We start from the raw sequence: 17,630 nt of genomic DNA, 5'->3' as shown, positions 1-17,630 counted from the left end.
GTGACCTGATGTTTAGCTACTTGGTGATGAAACGAAAATGTCTCTTCAGTTGACGTCCTTCAAGTCCGGGTAAGACCACAGTGCACCCAGATCCAATACTGTATGTGGAAGCTAGACTGCAACCTTTAATAAATAAACATTTCCAGTGTTTGTTCCTGTTTACCAGAAATTCCCAGTGCCCTGACAAATGTGATCATTTGGCTGCAGACTGTTTTTCTCCTAAAATCATTTCTACTGTCATTGTAAATATTTGTCTCTCAGTCTGGCATTGAAACTGGGAATGCACAGACTGAAAGTGCAAACACTTTCAGTTAGCTTAATTGATCCCTTCTGATTGGAACCCCTCTGATTATAGCAAGAGCTTTTTTTTAATTCCCTTAGGGAAGAAGTGTCACAGCAGTTCATCTTGTTTAGTTGTCCTATTGCTCCCTCTTGTGTCTGTTAAAACCAACCAATGTGCAGTGTTGGGAAGATTACTTTTGAAATGTAATAAGTTACAGATTACTAATTAAAGAGTAATGTAACTGTTTTCATAATGTAACTTATTACATCTGATTACTTTCCATAATGGTAACGGTAACATTAATTTAGTCTGTTGGTGCATAGTGACCTCTCCAAGTTAATATTTAGTGAAACACAATGCTGAATGAAGTTAGTGGAGTGTTGATGTGTACACGATCTCACACCTACCATGCTCCTGTCTCACCCGCGTTGTCTGCAAATATGCCAAAAGATGTTTTTGCTCGACGCAGATGCAAAGCAACAGCATGAATGTCATATTCTACATACCGTTTTTTTTTTTTTTTGTATATTTTTTTGGGCTTTTTATGCCTTTATTTGATAGCACAGTAGAGAGACACAGGAAATGGGGAGGCAGAGAGAGGGGGAATGACATGCAGTAAAGGGCCGTCCGATGCGGCGAGGACTGTAGTCTCTACACATGGGGCCTGCTCAACCAACTGCGCCACTCGACGCCCCTACATATCAGCTTTTTAACGAAAGAAAAATTACACATATTGATATGTAACCCCTTTTATATCACCAACATTTTGATGTTTTGATGTTTAATGTAACAGATTACAAATACATTTAGTTTGTCATTTCTTTACATAATCCTGTTACATATAACTAGTACCAATGGGAAAGGCCTGTTTACTGTCTCAGATTGAACTGCAACTATACTGCTGCATATACATTATGTTACTTTCTCTGAATTCATAAGATTTCCTGATGAAATTTATCTGACATTATTTTCAGTTCAATTCAAATTTGTTGAGGATGCTGTCTCTTGACATGCCGTAACCGTCAAACTGCTCAGACAAATGGCTCCGGCGCCTGTCCTTGCAGGCATCACACTATCAGTTGTGCTCTTTGAGCCTTCACTCCCCGTTTCTCTCCATCTGGTCCTGGTTCTTATTGAAGCTGAGTCAAAACTCCAGTCTCTCCTGCAGCCACTACAGGGGCTTAAATGATTTTGGTTTTGTTGCTTTTTGAGAAAATGATGTGGAGGCGGTTGGGTGGAGCTCCCCTTGGATAGTCACAGTTTGTTTTCTGCTCTCCAACCCAAATGCTCAAAAGAGGTTTTCTTTGCCTGACCTCCTGGCTCTGCACCTCAGGTGTCAGGCACTGTAAACTGTTTTTATTGTCCACTCCTCACTCAAGACAAAGCTCAGCCTCCTCACACCTCATCTGCTGCTCCTTTTTCAGATCACTTAGGGTGAATCTGAGACTTGCGATGGGCTCTTCCTCTACTTTCCTTTTTCCACTGAAGCCTCTCTTGCTTCAGTTGCTCCTGTTTTTGATTCTCTGGGGCCTTTGGCTCAGTTTCCCTCCTATTCCCTCCTCTCCCTTTTTGGCCTTCTGCCTCTTCCTATTCTCCTGTCCTACTCAACTCTTTCTTTCTGACTTTTGAGTTTTATTATCTCTTCATTCTTCTTTCCTCCTGCACCTCTGGAGCTCTTGTAGAGCAGCTCTCGCTCTGTGCTTCCTTCTCCATTTCTCTCAACTCTTCAAACATGTCTTTTCTGAGCTCTTTCCCTCTCTCCTCAGGGGCCAGTTTCCTGATGCTCTGAACAGTCTACATTTCAACTTGGAGTTGACATAACTAGACTTTGCCTTGCCGGCATTAATCCAGCTTGTAGCATCCAGTGTGTGTGGTGTGGTCAGTCAGCAGTGTACTTCTTTTCCATCCAGAACATGTCTCTCATGACACCCCTCTGTACCTCTGTTACAAACAACCTCTGTTGCTAACATCCCTCTATTTTGATCTTTGCGTCCAATCTTCTTCAGCTTCTTTTACCCAAGTACTGTATCTCCAGGATACTCTTGCAGTGGCATATACAAGTTCATTGTTTTCAATTATTGATGGTGGTTGTGGGGATAGTGAGTAGAGCTGTGTTGACATCTGCAGGCATCTCTTCTGATGGGACTTTGTCAGTGAACTACTACTGGACACGTATATATATATATATATATATATATATATATATGTGTGTCTGTGTGTGTGTGTGTGTGTGTGTGTGTATATATATATAGAGATATTCAGTATTTATATATATATAGATATATATATATATCTATATATATACACACACACACTGCTCTGCTATTTACTGTGTAATTTACTGTGTAAATAGCAGAGCCGAAGCCAAGAATATATCATATTAAGCATATATATATATATATATATATATACACTGTTGCCCATGAAGTTGGAATAATTTTGTTTTCAGACACAATCCTCTGTTTATTCTTATTTAAATGCATCAGTAATCACTTTTGACCAGGTGTAATGATTACATTATGTGTCCCAATTACACAGGTGAAATTAAATAAATCACATTGTCACAATCATTTCATGGAAAGAGGTACAAAAAATATTTTATTCCAACTTTATATATATTTGGCTTCGGATCTGCTATTTACACAGTGATCCTATCCCATAGGCAGCATATGCAGTGCAGTGAATGTCTGATAATGCCATGGGATTAGCATTGCTTACATTGCTGAGAGTTTATTTGTACTGAATATTAAGTTGTGCATTATGCTCTCATGACACACTGTTCATTTTCTTGACAGAAGTTTGGGGCAACAGGACTGTAATGAAACAGGAAGTGGCCTTTCTATCTGGTGTGACTCATGAATCACATGGTTTGATTTGATGTCCACTGCTCTCTATTTCAGGCACATTGTGCTGCTGTTGGCTTTGATATCATCTCTCTCTTAAGATAGACCAAAAACTAGAGCCTTGCAAAGGATGTCTATAAAGTTGGTTTCCATGTCACACACTTGCATGCAATCAAAATATGCAAAAACAAATACTGCGCGCACACACACACACACACACACACACACACACATATATCTATCTCCCTTTCCTCCTCTCTCTTTTACTCTCATCCTTTCGTCCTTGTGTCACTCTTGTGCAGCAGCTCAACTCATTGGCATGTGTGTATGCGTGTTTGGTTGGTTGCCTGGCAACGTGTATTCAGTGTTCATGAAGGATGAAACCAGCTGAACACCACTCACCTATAGACACTATTAAAGTCATATCAAAACATCATAGGATTTTCACTGTGTTTCACTCTGCTTTCTCTCCCTGTCGCTATCATACTACTGTTATTATCACATTCTGCAGCTGCCACATCTAATGCACCACAAGTCTGTGACTGTATTACTTACTGTTTGTTTACCTTAACATAAATACATAAAGAGGTGTCTCTGTAATGTCTAATGTTTAATGAAAACACACAGATTGTCTATCTTAGTTTCTCAGTGGTTTTTAACTCAGTGGTTAAAAAAGGATTGTCAAACAATTTCCCATCATGCCATTTTCTCATCATGTCATCCACACTGCTGCCCCAGCATTCCACAGGCCAGACGCCCCCACCATGCTCCGAATACCCCACATTTGCGACATGGTAGATTATAACATAAATTGAGCTTTTTTTTTTTTTTTTTTACAGTTATGTCTCAGCAAATGTCATTTATATAACAAGTTAAAAAGTGACACAATGATAGCGAGGTATATTTCCAGTCTAGTTGCTGATCCAGTCATCATAATATTTCATTGTGGAGAGTGGGCTTTAAATGGGCTTTAAAATCAAATTCATGTGTGAAATTGTTCTCTGACTCACTCATTCTGTTATTTTATTAGGAATTCAGATAACATAGAAATCTATTGTGTATAAACTGATTTGATTAATTAACATTTTCTAGTGCAAACTTGGGGAAATTACTGCAGATATTTTTAAATTACAATATTGCATCCTGTCCTTAAAATAGAATCATGACATGGCTGAGTAGGGTTTGGCTGCTATGTACTGTTGGTATTCTCAGACTTGGTGCGTGCATGTGTCTGTGTCTATCTGATAGCTGTTTTCCCGGCCGTGGTGGTATCTGGCTGCTAATTTAAGAATCTATAATTGTGGGCTATGGGTCAGATATTGCTTGTGTGTCTGGGGTTGTTAGGCAACTCGTACATAGCTCATTTTCTGTCCTGGGCTGCTGATGCTTTCTTTGACTGGGAAACTCCAGGATGACAGCTCCAGTCATATCAGCAGATAACACAGTCAAGTCACACCATGCTCATATCATGTCATTTCAAATCATCTGTACTAGTGAAAACCTCCTTCATCATTTCTGGTACATGAATGCAGTGGGATGGGAAATCAGACAGAGCAACTGCTTCAGTCTGTGACTATGAAATTCATATCTGAACACTTTAAAAGTGAATTCAAGGTTAGTGGGGTGGCAGCATCCCAGTTTTCTTTTAAGTGCACGTATGAGCAGGATTCATGTTTACTAATGTCAACGTTATAGAGTGTCAAGAATATAGAGGGACTGCCTTTTGAAAAGTCTATTCATGGATATTTCCCTGACTACATGGGCCTTTTCTGTTAGAACAGGCGCAGTCATGGTCCTGGAAGGAGGCCTGACGATATCTGTCTTAATATCTGATGATACAAATGAAATATGGGAGCAGTTAATAAGGATAATTTCAAAAAAATACTTCATGTGAGGAAAAGAAAAGTTGGCCAGTAGTTTTTTTTTTTTATTATGGCAACCATTATTATTATACAATTAGTTATATAGTTATATCTGTTGTACATTTGTCAGCAAAGAATTCTGGGATTAAAAAAAAAGTGAAAATTGAAATTTAAAGCACCATATCTGCTCGACAGCTTGATTTAAACATTATGTAATATCATGTTTTTGTTGTTTTATCTGTCAGGGAAAATTAAGTATACCTCAAACAAGTTGAAAGGAAAACATTAGACATTTGAAATGTGAACAACTCTTGACTGTGGAAGTAACATGGCAGTGCGTTTAATAATGGCTTCTCTCTTAGCCACTATAAAGAGGCTAGCATAGTTTGGGTTGTGTGGCCCAGCAATGTAAGACAAATATTGTTTTCGTGCGATATTAGACTTCAATTGTCAGCAGTTGTGTTTATCCTATTGAGCATGTCAGTAAAAGCAGCGTCATTTTTCTTACTTTTATTGACAATTTCGGGCTCTGTCTTCAGTCCCATGATGCTCTGGGAAAGTGACTGGACAACTGAGTTCAAACGGGAAAGCTAAAAATAGAGCTGACACCACTAGCAGCTGACACACACGCTGCTCCGTGAAACGCAAATACATGCACGACCACCCATGGAGACCCCTCCACCTCCAACACATGGACACAAACAGTGCACTAACACTGTTTCAGAGGCGTTATAGGTCCGGGATCTAAGAATTGTAAGAACTAGGAGTCAGAGCAGCGTCTACTTAAAGCCTTTATATGATTTGATTTGATGTGGCATATGCTTGTTGTTAAGATAGTGTGAGACTGGACAAGACAGTATTGCTTCTGCACACCCATGGTTCACCCATACAGGTGTTTCCTTGGTATGACTGTGTGCGCTTGTGTGAACTACGCTTGATTGAAATCTCCCTCACTCTCTTCTTAGTTTTGTTGCACCTTTTGTTGCGGGACAACTTAGCCTGTTTTCATTCTTATAGGTCCATAGAGGGTCGTAACATCACCAGCATAGCTCCACCCAGCTTTAACCTGACTGGAGGTGTAATCAGCAGGGGTAATTGAAAACACCTGTGTGGCTGTGCCGGGCCTTCAAATGTGTAACTTGTGTAAGAAGTCAGTTAAGTGTCATGGCTCTATTCAGCTCTTCGAGCAGTATTTAGCTCCTTACACAACTAAAGCCATCATCATCAGCATTATCATTACCATCATCATTACCACCAACACATTTACACAGGAAGGTCCTTTGACACAGGGCAGAGGACAGACGCCTCATGAGTCTGGGCTTGCTTTCAGCTGCAGCCCTGGGTGTCTGACATGTCTGTCTGTTATAAACCAGCAGCATTCATTCATGCTCACACACTCACACACACACACACACACACACTGAACAACACACAAAAATATGTGGTACAAACCTGCTAAGGACTTTGATTTGTGCTTACACCCATTCATTTGCTGGAGGGTTATCTTAACCCAAACCCTCTGTCTAACCATTTTTTAATTAAATGTAATGTGATCAAAAGGAATCATTTCAATTATCTACCAGCGCTGCAACTATATGGAGCTTTTCACCTATATTAGCTAATGGTCTCGGTGTTATGGCCCACACATTTCCAATAGACAGGTTTGAGTCTGAGCAGCAGGCAGCTGATTTTCCCCAGAAAGCTCCAACTATCCCACTGTATGCTAGCTGCCCAGCACCAAACAGCAGACAGATGAAGTACACAACTGTTCTGAGTCAAGTCAAACATTTAGCAAAATAAGTTAAGAGACCAAAATAGACTAGAAAAGACAAAATATCGGACGAATCCTAAAGCTAATGTTGCTCTGTGTGTGCTGGATTTGTTATTAAGCAGTTGCAACACGCGCGCCATAACAACTTCATAACGTGATAATATGACATTAATTCAGTCCCTTTATCAGCAGTCTGTCCCTGAACATGATGAATATACACACAGATTGCTAATTTGTATTCAGCATTACAACTTATTCATGACACCTTTAACCAGGTAGCGCATGGCTGATGTACACAGATTTGTAGTCACTCATGCTGTGAGTAAGTGCAGTGAAGAGCACTTGTAACAAAATGGAGTGTGTGACCTTCCTGGCAGCGGCTCTATCAGTCAAACCGTATGCTGCTTATGTAACCAAGGGTAAATGCATAACTCTACAGTAACTCTATAGCCACTGGCACAGCATTAAATCAAACATTGTGTATAATAAATTCTGATGCGTCAGCATTAGGAGACTGATAAACATCCGTTTCATGTACTTGGAAACAATCAAATTAATACATTTTAAGCTTTTAAAAGTGACTGTGAAAGTAAGAGACAGAGAAGCTGATAAAGATCTGTCTGCTTTAATGATCCAGTTGCTTTAGCTCCATAAAAGTGGCATTAAGCTGAATTACAGTAAATATGGTGTGGCTATTTCAAACATCTGAGGCTATTTCAAGATGACTTATGGTGAGGTAAAATAGGCTGTGGTCCACTTCTCCCTCTTGATGTGGTATACAGATAGTGTTAATGAAACCACAGCCTATACCGTCTCTACAACAACTTGCCACGTTCATCTTTCCTGCACACACATGTAGAGACTGACTGACTTGCTCACTCACTCAAGCATGCATCCATCCAAGAACACAACTCACACAAGGCCACCGTCATTTCCAGCTGTTGAAACCAGACCCCTGGTTTCAGACAGCTGAATCGAGGGCGAGCAACAGGAGTGACCGGGGGGGGGTGGGGGGGTGGTGGGGGGGTGGGGTTGGGGGGGGCGATGAGAAGATAAGTGGGGCTGGAGAAAAAAAATGAGTGGCTGAAAAAGGGGAGGAGACAAAGAGGAAAGGCTTGGAGGATAATGGATGACATATCATGAATCTGCAATAAACTAATTACAAAAATGCCATATAAGGAATATAACATTTCCTGAAAATGAAGTGGAGGCAGATCATGGCTTTTTCTTTAAAAGGCAATCATTTATACAAAATTTTATTGATACAACTGAAATCAAACTTAATTAGTCAAATCAACAAAAAGATGTTTGGTTAACTTTCTGTGCTGTGGATTTCAGAGGCAAAATTGAGCCAAACTTACCAAAAATAAGACTAAAGTTGAACTTTGACTAAAGGGGCCTGCTTTCAACAGTTACCACCTAGGTGTCCATATATCCACCTTGTCTCTACAAAACACCATTAATGCTCATTTACCACTATAAGATGACATCTTAACCCATGGTGAAATCTTCCACAATGCGTCCAATATGAACTTCCTTCAGGTGTGGGCTTTGATTTAAAACGCTGACAAAGTGATCAATAAATGAAAAATGGGGTTGAGTGGGGGGGGGGGGGGAGTAAGGGGTGGTGGGAGTACAGACTTGGGTGAATGGAGACAGAGAGGAGGGGTCGGGTGGGAGTAGGTGTGGTAAATCTACAAATAGCTGCGCTCTGCGCCTGGCATTTCTTCACTTAGTTTCCCTCCCAGTTGCCCAGTGGGACAGTTGGGTCTCAGCACCTCAAGCGGCTCCATCAAATCCACAAGCCAGCCAGCCATGAGCAAGTCGTACTCCGCTTCAGCCCAGTCTGCCTCTTCATACCGTCGCACCTTCGGCTCCGGCGTTGGTTCATCACCAATGTCTTCCCTCTTCTCCTCTGGGGGAGGCCGCAGCTCCTCTTCAAGCCACATGTCTTCCAGAGTCTACGAGGTCAAGAGCTCTGGCATTCCCTCCTTTTCCGGCTACAGGGTGTCCTCTGGTGCTGGAGGAGCCGGGTTCGGATCCTCTACAGCCATGCGCACCTATTCTGGCGAGAAACTCGACTTCAACCTGGCCGATGCCATGAACCAGGACTTCCTCAACACAAGGACCAATGAGAAGGCCGAGCTTCAGCACCTCAATGACCGCTTTGCCAGCTACATCGAGAAGGTGCGTTTCCTGGAGCAGCAGAATGCCGCACTGACCGTGGAGATCGAGAAGCTGAGGGGTCGCGAGGGTCCCGGGCGTGTGGCTGAGCTGTATGAGGAGGAAATGAGGGAGCTGAGGAGGCAGATAGAGGCCCTCTCCAACCAGCGTGCCCGAGTGGAGGTGGAGAGAGACAACCTGGGTGATGACCTGCAGAAACTTAAGCTGAGGTAAACTGGGATGGATTGAATTGTACCAATGTGTGGGTGAATGGATGAATGATCAAAACGGTACTATAAATTAAGTTATGTAAAGCCACTGCATTTGTATAAGTATGTATTTGACACTGATATGTCTTAGGACTTTAACAATAAGAGTTCCCAGAAAAGAGGTGTACTTTGGCAGGAGTGGGCGACAGATTCTCTTGCAGAAAGATGAACAACAACTGTATAATTTAGAGTTTAGTTTCTGATACATGGTACTTCTGCCTACATCAGAAGCTCCCAAGCTTTTTGGCCTGTGTGCCTTTACAGCAAAGCAATTTCTACTCCACACTACAAACACATCTATGAGTTGATATTCCCTTCCCCGATTGTTTAATTTCAATAGTTTTTAGAAGCCGGGACAGCTCATTTTTTTCTCTTTTCCAATCTTGGTAATCATCTTGTGATTTTAAAGATTTATCTCACGACTCCTCAGAGGATTTCAACCCATAGGTCGGTAACTGCTGCTACACATTAGAAGAACAGAGTTGACACATTGCTGGGTGTTGCAGGTTGATAAATTGAGGAGATATGGGAAGCAGGAGAAGAGTAAGAGTGAGTAAAGTGTTTAAGGTAGTTTTCCTGATGCAATAAAATGGAAAAGTTAAAAACCCCAACATGTGGCTTCCATGATGACTTACTGATTTCCAGAGGTGTCGCGTCTCTTTTGGAGGAAAGGGAAAGAAAATAACAAAGAAGAGATTTGAGAATATGCTCACTTTAATGAGTGTTACGGTCCACCAACTTTTTACAAAGGTATTTTATCATTTGTTCACAGGAGACGTAGCAGGAAAGAAAATGAAAAGAGAGAGAGAGAGAGAGAAAGAGACTTGCAGACTCATAGGAATAAAGATGACAGACCGACAGACAGACAGATAAAGTTTCAGTCAGACAGACAGTGGAACAGCAGTCAGACAGAAAGAGAAGTAGACAGATGGAAAAAAAAAAACAGATGAACACTCACAGCCTGTTATGTGTGTGTGTATGTGTGTCTGTGTGTGTCTGTGTGTTTACAAAGAGAGAAAAAATGAACAAAAATTTCAAAAAGACCACCAAACACATGTAGCTTGTGTGTGTGTGTGTGTGTGTGTGTGTGTGTGTGTGTGTGTGCGTGTGTGTGTGCACGTCTGTGTGTGCATGTGTGTATGTGTGAGTCACAGAGAGAGAGCGAGAGAGAGAGAGAGAGCTGTGATGTGGGTGTATCGCTGAATTGTCTATTTGTAGCTACTAGGTCAGCTCTATGAATTTAGAATTTCTGTCACTGCAACAGCAAGAAACATCACTTAAATGTAAGTGTATATAGAGGCACACACACACACACACACACACACACACACACACACACACACACACACACACACACACACACAAACACTCACTTTCTCTTTATCAGCCCTTTTTAAATTGTTGCCTGTAGCACAGAGTGAATCTTGCCAAGGCACCTGCTGCTCCCACTGATATCAAAATACTCACAGAAACCTCCCGCCTGCCAACAGTCACAATGCCTGCATGCAGACACACACAGGATGATGGCAGAGTTTAAAGATGGCACCTGCATCTCAATTATATATTATAAAAACAAAGTTATCCTACCATTTTTTTTTCTTTTTCCTGCAAGATACTTTGCTGTACCAGCAAAAAACCATATAAAATGCAAAAAATAAAATGTTTTTGCCGCACACGCGTCAGCAACTAAAACAAGACACTGCAAGGACTACAGGGCTGTTAACGGGAATAGCACAGGTGGAAAGTGTGAAAATATGTTCTGCAGAGGCACTATGGGGCTGTTTAAGTATGTATAATATGCTAAGTGCTGCACTGTTCCAATTAATATGAAAAAAAGAAACAAAATTTGCATCTCTACCTGCAAAGCTATTTAAATTAACATTTAACAAACCTTAGAATAAGCAGAAATTACCAACTAGTGACTCCTGAACCAGAGACACTTTTGCAGTCTGCATTTGTTACACTTTTCTACACTTCCCAGTTGCTCAGGCGGCATAGTGAAATGCTAATTCTGGATACTGTAATAGCCGAGGGCAGACCTCTGTATCTTCCTCAATGTTACCCTTCTGACTCTGACAGTGTGAGAGCAGCTGCACCGCAGCTTTAGGACTCAAAGTGTGTGTATCGGTATGTGTGTATGGGTATGTACAAAATAAACATTAGATTGTGATGTGTCATTGTCCAGTCCAGTTCTAGTCTTATAAATTTACAGGCAGACAAAAAGAGCTGAGAGAGTTTATCTGTTTAGTAATTGGTCCCCGAGGAAGAAACTATTCCCTCAAGCACAGTTGTCTTGTTTGTATGCACTTATGTTTCAACTTTCCTGTGTCTTTTTTGCCCTCTTCCTCTTTTCCTCTGCTGCTCTTGGCTCTCTCCAGACTGCAGGAGGAGATTCACCAGAAGGAAGAGGCTGAGAACAACCTGTCTGCTTTCAGAGCCGTATGTCTTTATTTCCATAAAATCACTCCAGTATATTTCAATCTTTAGTCATTTTCTCCTCAGAGCTTGAAGCAAAAAGTGAGGTTTTCCCTCAGTCTCATCCTTAGCCTGACACAACTTTCCCTTTTATCTCTCATCAGCCACTTACTTCATCTCCATTGCCTCTCAATATCCTGTTCTCGCTGCACCTTTTCACTTTTTCTGTTGGTTGTCTCTACAATTTTTTTGTGTTTGTATCCAGGATGTTGACAATGCTACTCTGGCCAGGCTGGACCTGGAGAGACGCATTGAGAGTCTGCAGGAGGAAATTGCCTTCCTCAAGAAGATCCATGAAGAGGTTTGTTGATCTGACTGTAAATTTCTTTTCTTGCTGCCTCCATTGAGGCCGCCACACCTACAGTAATATGTCTATGTACTATGTGTATCATCAGGGGCGGTGTGTATCATATAGCAACTCTGCGTGAAGATATGCTGTAATATCAGATCTGAGCCTCTGTAGGCATGCAGCTCCCCAAGGGATCATATGTTTCACACTTGAACACACCCCCTGATGTTAAAACATATTTATCATGCACATTCACTCATTGTCGCTCTTCTTCTCTCTAACCTCTTCCTCCCAATACAAAAAATGTACGAAATTATACATGCAGCTCTTAAGCAGAGCAAAAGCAATAAGTGTCATGGCTAAATTTGTGCATGTTCACTTGCAGACATCAAAGGACATAGTCAGCCACACAGTCAGACACGTGTTGGCACTCTTGAGGTCCCTTCCTGTCATTTTGTCTTCCCTGGCTCCACTTTGACCTCTCAGAAATGCTGAACTGCGGATAGGTTAAAGAGAGAATGTCAGCTGTTGTGTGTGTGTCTGTGTGTGTACGTTTGTGTGTGCATGTGAACAGATGCAAAGCTATTTATAGCTTTTGGTTAGACCAGAGGACAGCTGAGTGGGACCAAAGCTTACCAATTTGAAGCTTGCAGTTTTACACAGCCCAAATCAGCTCAGTGCCATTCTGGATATCCAATAATATTTTAATAATGTTGCATCAGTACACCACTGGGGAAATTAACAGTCTAACTTTTTGTGCAGATGATACATGTTGATATATGTTTTAAGAACTTGCAGTGTCAAGTTAGTGGGAAAGTGTTGTGGTTGTGAGAGGGACGAGGTTTAAATGAGAACCTTGCTCAGTTTCTTTATTGTCAAATTCCTCCAAAATCCATTCTTTTTATCTTTCTAACCCCGCTGTTATTTTCTCATTTCTCTTGTCACCTTGCAGGAGATCCGTGAGCTGCAGAGCCAGATGCAGGACACTCAGGTCCAGGTCCAGATGGACATGTCCAAACCCGACCTGACTGCTGCTCTGAGGGACATCCGCATGCAGTACGAGGGCATTGCCGCCAAGAACATCGCAGAGGCTGAAGACTGGTACAAATCTAAGGTATGGATAAAGCGCGCGCGCACACACACACACACACACACACACACACACACACACACACACACACACACACAGATAGTCTCTTTCAGATGTCACACTGTCTAAAACCTCATCCCCTCTCCCCTCAGGTGTCTGACCTGAACCAGGCCGTGAACAAGAACAACGATGCTCTGCGTCAGGCCAAGCAGGAGAGCATGGAGTACAGACACCAGATCCAGTCCTACACCTGTGAGATCGACTCACTCAAAGGCACCGTGAGTATTGACTTCAACTTCTCACACTTTATTCCAATAGATTTAATACATTTGGTTTATTTTCTCTTTACTACTCTGTCCCAGTCCCAACTCTAACCTCATGTCTCGGTCCCCCCCTGTAGAACGAGTCTCTGCTGCGCCAGATGAGAGATATGGAGGAGCGCATGTCCCGCGAGGCCTCTGGTTACCAGGACACTATCACACGGCTGGAGGAAGACATTGCTAAGATGAAGGTAATTAGTGTAGAGATTTTACACAGACTTCTTAGTCCATGAATCCACTAGATTTTAGAAAGCAGTATAAAACAGATACAAAATTCATGATGTTGCTGTTGGTAATAATTGACTAGAGCTCATAGACTGAGCCACTGCATCACTGATTAGGAAAATGATTGAAAGCAATCTTGACTGCAGCTGAAACTTCCAGTGGGCACACTGTCTGTGTTTGTGATTTCAAAACAGGATCATTGATGTTTTTCTAGTTGTTTTTTTTGTTTTTTTTGAGAGAGAGAGAGAGAGAAAAGTGTTTGAGCAGGCAGTGAAAACTTTTATGAACTGATTTAAAGGATGATATGGCCCGCCACCTGAGAGAGTACCAGGACCTCCTCAATGTGAAGATGGCCCTTGATATTGAAATTGCCACCTACCGCAAGCTGCTGGAGGGAGAGGAGAGCAGGTGGGTGTTTGTGTGTGTGTGTGCTGTTCACATTCGAATGTGGGTAAAGTTAGACAATATTAGTCCAAAACTGCCAATACTAAGGCTATCAATCTGTATTAATCTGTATATATATATATATATATATATATATATACCTATTGTTACTGACCTGTAATGCTGCATCATGTGCTCATCCTGTTTACAGGATCACCACCACTGTGCCAGTCCAGTCTGCCTATTCTTCCATTGGATTCAGAGGTAGGAAAAAACACTACACATTCTTTCCTTCGCACAAAAATACCCACAAAATCCATTTTACATTCCAGATGAGTCAATGAGGGCATGAAAAAGACTAATTATAGCTTGTGACTGTATATGGTAATTGCTATTTTGAGGCTATTACATGTTGCATATCTGCAGTGTCACATTCTGACCACTGTGTGGTGATATGTGACATGTCAAAAACCCCTATGGCTCTTTGATCCACAGAAGCAATCATCACAAAGCCACGAATCAATAAACTCACAACTTAGCCTCTTCATTTGATGTATTAACAGTTGGAAAATGCCATTCATCTCTGCCACTACCTCCCGATGTCCACTAATTAGAAACAATGAAATATAATTTGAGATGATGTAAGGGGTGCAGCCATGATTCATTAGTACCAGTGATTTTGTATATGAGTTTGAATATTACACTTTTAAGTGGAAGTCATACGAGCTCTGCATACTGTTTGATGACTCTCATCAATGCTGATCAACTTCCTAAGAGCAATACTGAACTAATGTCAGTATCTTCAAGATAAATGAGCTTTGTGGAGCTGCAGCAAAGCTTAATGTGATGAGTCTATGAACGAGTGTGAGAGCTGTTTGAATGTGTTCTCACAGAGACCAGCCCTGAGTCCCAGCATCAGCGCTCATCAGAGGTTCACTCCAAGAAGACTGTTCTCATCAAGACCATCGAGACCCGCGATGGAGAGGTTTGAGCGCACACACACACGTACACACACACACACACACACACACACACACACACACACACACACACACACACACACACACACACACACACACACACACACACACACACACACACACACACATTTACTGCTAACATAAACCATACACACAGCCTTACAGTATACAATTTAATTAAAGTGTTGCTCCACAATGGCTGTTTTAGCTGTTGAGAGATGAAACTGATAATAATCCAGCTGAGTTGTTTTTATTTGTTACTGTATATTCTTATGCAGATGAAGTACTCTATGAGCCAGGGCGCTAGTGCTCAGTGTGTAAGTCTGGTTCCAGTGTCCCACCTACCACCTGTTCACTGTGGGTTTCAGCAAACTACCAGATTTTAAAAGAAAATGCCTCTGTTAAGTTTAATTTCTTCGCCACCTTTGCATTTCCATCTGAAATAGGCTAAAGTTCACAAGTGCATTTCACAGCATGGAGAAAAAAGGTAACAATCAGCAGGAGATGAAATTTTAGCCGCAGCAACATTTCTAGTCTCTGACTGAATGGCTGGGATCTTGTAGTTTGCACCGACACTGTGTAGACACTTGGCAGCAACACTTCACACTGGCTTCTATGAATAAGCAACTTCACTGTCAGTGGTTACTGTTGCCCCCCTGCACGGCACTTCACTCCAAACAATACCTGCACTTAAGGGGCGAACAACAGTTGCATCAGTATCAGCGCATTTACTGTTGATAGAGAATACGCTCACATGATCTGCAACCCTCTGCAGATCTTAACATAGGTAATTAGTGTTGTTTGCTTCTTTTGTTACAATTTACAATATCTCTTTTTGTCTTCCTCAGGTGGTCAGCGAGTCCACACAGCACCAGCAGGACATCATGTAAACAAGAAGAGGCAACATTAGAAACACTATATATGACAAATCAATAAAAAAACAGTGCAAACATTTACATCTCCCTACCACCTACCTATTTATAAGCTGAGCCCATTTTTAGATACAGTTTGCTGACCATTTCAGCCGAAGCACAAAATTATATAAGTGAATGCAACCTGTAGACTTGTACATCTTTGCACAATGTGCTGTATACATAATAAACAGGATAGAGGCACTATGGAGGTATGAGGCACTGCCTGGTTTTAAATAAAAGCCATTCCAGAAATGTATACTTTGTTCATGTTACTTTCCATCTTTCAAAAACACCTGGATTTGTCCTACTTTGTCTGCTAATATGATCCAAAAGCAAAGATACAGTTTAAAATAACAGCACATCTTTCGTGTAGCTGTATTGGCCGAATATCTATAAGGACGTCTGCGAGGCAATAGACAGATCGATGGCCGTGAAATACTGTGGTCAAAAATAATAATGTACCAGTAATTTTTCACTGCACATATTCCAAGTCTTTCAGTGCAAACACACAAGTATATGACTTGATCAAGGAGGGCTTTTATTTGTGTAACTGATTTAAGGAACGTGAAACGTTGGTCTAAGTTTGGAAATATGTCAGAAACACAAACATCTAATGAAGAAGGAACTCAGTCATGTTTTAAGTTTGAGCTCAGAAGCATGTGCTGGGTGTTTGATCGTATGTTTATGGGTAACCATGGTACGGTGCTTCATTGTGACAAAAGTCTCAAATAAAGACATTTATTATCACCATGTGTCACTTGAATTTGTTTGTATTTTGTCACAAATGAACGTCTTAGATTGTTGTTTTTGTCTGCACATAGCCCAGAGAGGATAAGTGCCTTTTCATTGGTTCCCTTATTAACTGTTTCTACCCACTGCATTCATCATGTGATGTGGACTGTATTAGGCTTCTGAAAGGATGCAAGCTTTCCCAGCCAAACATAACACCCCTCTGTCAACATTTGATTCACTTTTGGAAAGAAAGTAGGAGTTGCAGTTGTGTTGAAATGATCAGTAACAGGACTGGTCTTGGTGCAGAGAAAAGTGAACAATGGCTTGTTAATGAGCTGGTCCCAGTCGTGCTTTGTTTCCAGCAGAAAGAAGATTAGCGCAGCACCAAGAATTACAGTCTGTGCAGTTTGTTTATGAAGTCACTGGACTGAAAATGTCAGTGGAGATAAAAAAGAAAGAAAGAAAGAAAGAAAAAAGCTAGGGTGGGGGGAGGAAAGTGAGAAGAAAGACACAGAAAATAAATGAGCATGCAAGAAAGAGAGCGAGAACGGGAGGGTGGTACAGAGAGAAAATGAGAAAAATAGAGGGGACAAATTGAATGAAAAGGTTATTCAGAGGCACGGGAAAAGAAACGAGAGGGAGATTTTATGAGAGATAATAAGGCACAACAAAGAAAGACGCACAGAAAGAAAGAGAGACAGAAGGAAAGAAAGAAAGAAAGAAAGAAAGAAAGAAAGAAAGAAAGAAAGAAAGAAAGAAAGAAAGAAAGAAAGAAAGAAAGAAAGAAAGTAATTTCTCTGCCTTTCCAGTAATTAGTGGAGCCATGTTGGTCCTTCCTGTCTCCATCACTGTTTCCTCACACTGCTGTCAGCGGCAACAGCTTCCCAGTCATTATAGGTCAATAAAAAAGGGCAGCATGTTCCTCTGTTCCATTTCCTTCGAATGAAGCCATTTTACCTCTCTGACCCCTCCTCTGTCAGCTGGTCAAAGTGCATGTTGACAGCATTCATTCTGGCTTGCTTTTTGTGCC

General features: G+C 41.4%; 1 protein-coding gene across 1 annotated transcript; it reads left to right on the top strand.

Annotated features, from left to right (window-relative positions):
* The first annotated feature begins 22 nt into the window (after positions 1-22).
* Positions 23-16,615, top strand: LOC130177220 (desmin-like). Its single transcript, XM_056388735.1, has 11 exons — positions 23-69; positions 8,496-9,152; positions 11,570-11,630; positions 11,872-11,967; positions 12,908-13,069; positions 13,198-13,323; positions 13,446-13,556; positions 13,889-13,998; positions 14,186-14,238; positions 14,868-14,959; positions 15,803-16,615. Exons 1-11 carry the CDS (start codon positions 38-40, stop codon positions 15,842-15,844), a joined length of 1,542 nt encoding a protein of 513 aa, XP_056244710.1. The 5' UTR covers positions 23-37; the 3' UTR covers positions 15,845-16,615.
* The last annotated feature ends 1,015 nt before the right edge of the window (positions 16,616-17,630 follow it).

The sequence above is a fragment of the Seriola aureovittata genome, chromosome 11 (genome assembly GCF_021018895.1).
Source record: "Seriola aureovittata isolate HTS-2021-v1 ecotype China chromosome 11, ASM2101889v1, whole genome shotgun sequence".
NCBI classification, from domain to species: Eukaryota; Metazoa; Chordata; class Actinopteri; order Carangiformes; family Carangidae; genus Seriola; species Seriola aureovittata.
Note: the sequence above shows the minus strand (reverse complement) of the source record. Positions and strands in the feature narration are given on the sequence as shown.

What these genes read in the sequence shown, in the direction of transcription:
- LOC130177220 (XM_056388735.1), top strand. Translation starts at nt 38, where the DNA reads ATGTCTCTTCAGTTGACGTCCTTCAAGTCCGG. An exon ending in AAGACTGGTACAAATCTAAG is followed by an intron (nt 13,070 to 13,197) that starts GTATGGATAAAG and finishes CTCTCCCCTCAG; the next exon opens with GTGTCTGACCTGAACCAGGC. An exon ending in AAGACATTGCTAAGATGAAG is followed by an intron (nt 13,557 to 13,888) that starts GTAATTAGTGTA and finishes ACTGATTTAAAG; the next exon opens with GATGATATGGCCCGCCACCT.